This window comes from Anopheles aquasalis, chromosome 3 (assembly GCF_943734665.1).
Source record: "Anopheles aquasalis chromosome 3, idAnoAquaMG_Q_19, whole genome shotgun sequence".
Taxonomy (NCBI): Eukaryota; Metazoa; Arthropoda; class Insecta; order Diptera; family Culicidae; genus Anopheles; species Anopheles aquasalis.
Genome location: NC_064878.1, coordinates 49,038,549 through 49,041,048, shown reverse-complemented (window position 1 = coordinate 49,041,048; position 2,500 = coordinate 49,038,549). Strand labels below are relative to the sequence as shown.

The following is a 2,500-nucleotide window of genomic DNA, read 5'->3' as shown; positions in this document are numbered from 1 at the left end:
CATAAGCAACGTCTTCGGACCGGACTTGGTGAGAATGACACGTTTCAAGAGGGGCGGTGGAGACGACGCAGACTGCTGTCCCTTGTCACCAGTCGGTGGTTCCGATTGAATCGAAACGGCCTCGTCACTGCTGCTATTCCCTGCTGTCGATGGTTGCGCCAGCGTCGGTTGTACCTTGGTCTGGGAGGATATCTTTGCCTTTACCGGTTGTAATGGGCGCGCATTAGTGAGCTGTGTGGGTCGAGTGGTTGCCACACCCGGTGTGGCCGCTGGCGTCGGTTTTGCCGGTAGTCTCGGTACCACTTTCGGACGCGCCGAGACCAAGATTGGCGGTTTGGTGGCATCCTTCACTGCGGCGGGAGAATTAGCAGCCTCGAGGGCTTTCTTTGCTGATTCCAAGCAAGGCTTTTCCTCCTTCTGGTCCCCATCCTCATGCGCTATCTCCTCTTCCTCTTCATCAACGTCTTTCGGTTCCTTGTTTATCCTCTTACCTGTAACAAAGGGACGTTGGTGATTAGGTGAATAGAACATGTGCGTCCAGTGCGTGCCAGGCGATGACAACGGAGTACATACCATCGACGAGGCCGTTAGCCGGTAGGGAGGTGGCTTGGGTGACAAGTTTACGTGATGCTGCGATGGGTTTGCCTTTACCCACGGTCTCCTTAGATGGGGCCGGTATTGCTGGAAGTGATTGGCGAGCTTTCTTCGTAACTCCTGGCAACGGCGAACCGCTGCCAACGGCCACCACGTCCGTCTTTCGTTTTCGAGCTACGATGGGCCGCGCGTTGGATGCGGCACCGTCCGTGGCCAGCTGGTGAGCTGCGGCCGCAGCCTTCGAGGCCCTTGTCGTCCTCGTCATCGGCGGAGAAACGGGCTTGATTGGTGGCGTTGGTGAATCCGTTGGCGGGTCCAGCGTGACCTCGATTTCGTCGAACGACGATTCCTTATTGACGGTGGCGTTGTCGGCGGTAGGAGTAGAGGATTCCTCCGAAACGATATCGGCGGCTTCCACCGGTGTCGCTACCTTGTGAGCCACGAAAACCGGACGCCTGGCCGTGTCAAGATTCTTCGGGTACTTAACCGACAAACGCTTCCCATTGCCGCCACTGTTGGAGGCGATGACCATGCGTGTCAGGCAGAAGTAGCAGTCGGTTTTGTGATCCTTCGGAGCGGTCCAGATCATCGGTACGCTGAACAGGAGCAACGGTTTGCGATTCCGCCCGTTAATCCATCGGAGCAGCTCGTTGTTGCACTTGTTGCACACGGACGATGGCCCATGAGTATAGTTTTCCTTGGCCGTGCGCTTCTGGAAATACGCCTCGTAAGCGTCGAGCAACGGCTTGGTCATGATCGAACGCTTGTGGTGCGACGGCGTATACTCGCCGCACACGAAACAGAACAAGTTCTTGGGGTTGGTGCAGTTTTTCATCTTCCGGCTGGCCTCAAACATTCCAGAGGGTGAGGTACACACTCACAACGCCACACGATCAACCCCCGAGAAAGCGGCGGGAAACGTTCTTCGATAACTACCCCCCGCCGAAGGCGTTGGAATCAGCCAGAAACAGCGCGATCCTCCACATACTATCGGATTGTTCACGGGGAAACAACAAACTTTCGAGAGCGCGGTCAACAATTCACTAAAAAACGGTGAAACTAATTGTTTTTCGATGTTCCGAAGGTTGTAATTTTGCTTTTTACCCGAATTTTCTGCCTGACTTGGAGGTTCTTAGCCGCCCCGCTCAGGATACTCAGCCGCCGAGCTTCTAACCGCCCGCTGCTCTGAGGGGCGGCTGTTTTGAAACAGCACGGTGGGTGCGGGTTGATTTGGCCAAAATTTGAAGTAGTATTTACTTTTAATAAAATAAAAACGCAATTATTTATGAAACATCCAGCATTTTTTATTAAAAGAGGTCAGCGGGTCTATCCAATACTGCAAAAACAAAAGGCACAAAAAGTTGCTTATGCACGAGCGAATCACCCATACGATGATACTTACAGGAAAGGTATACTAAATCGATTGCTGATGCTGTTTGGTGCCGGTGCGGTAGAGCTGCTGCCTCCCGTTAAGCCAAAAGCGTTGGCGATCGTTTGTAAAATACCTGCAATCCAACGACAAACATACATTTTCTTTTATGCCATGATCCTCCTTGATGATAAGGACTTGATCGGGGTAGCCAAATTGTTAGGTAACGGTTTGTAAAACGTGACCCAGATAAAAGCCCCATTGATTTTTTTGTGACTAGTGCGGCTTATATAATTTTCATCCATGCTACTACCTGGCGAAGAGGAAGCTCCCGTTAAACTGGGCCTCGCATATTGTTGCTCGTAGTATGGTCTTGATGGCTGCCCTTGATACTGATAGACCGGCTGTTGATACCAGTATGGTTGCTGTTGCTGCTGCTGTGGCCTCTGCACGGTTGCATATTGTGGTTGCTCCAGCGGGAAATACTGCAGTTGTTGCTGGGGTTGGTATGGTTGCTGATAGACACTGTTTTGCTGG

The 2,500-nt window shown here is 52.3% G+C and overlaps 2 protein-coding genes across 3 annotated transcripts in view; both read right to left on the bottom strand.

The window, feature by feature from the left end:
• LOC126574586 (titin-like) overlaps positions 1–1,745 on the bottom strand; it is a 2,672-nt gene extending 927 nt beyond the window's left edge. Inside the window, exons 1-3 of one of the 2 annotated variants that reach the window (XM_050234864.1) lie at positions 1,699–1,745; positions 574–1,637; positions 1–491 (exon numbers count right to left, since the gene is read on the bottom strand). The exon at positions 1–491 is cut by the window's left edge and continues 927 nt beyond it. In XM_050234864.1, the coding sequence (XP_050090821.1) occupies positions 1–491; positions 574–1,450 (1,368 nt within the window). In that variant the 5' untranslated portion in view covers positions 1,451–1,637; positions 1,699–1,745. Of the gene's footprint in view, positions 492–573 lie in introns of both variants that reach the window. The other variant, XM_050234863.1, reaches the window with a different exon arrangement.
• A 131-nt stretch (positions 1,746–1,876) lies between these two features.
• The window catches only part of LOC126576206 (uncharacterized protein DDB_G0285291-like), a 1,044-nt gene continuing 420 nt past the window's right edge, over positions 1,877–2,500 (bottom strand). The window contains exons 3-5 of the mRNA XM_050237381.1: positions 2,277–2,500; positions 1,997–2,099; positions 1,877–1,930 (exon numbers count right to left, since the gene is read on the bottom strand). The exon at positions 2,277–2,500 is cut by the window's right edge and continues 43 nt beyond it. Coding sequence (XP_050093338.1) covers positions 1,921–1,930; positions 1,997–2,099; positions 2,277–2,500 — 337 coding nt within the window. The 3' untranslated portion in view covers positions 1,877–1,920. The remainder of the gene's footprint in view (positions 1,931–1,996; positions 2,100–2,276) is intronic.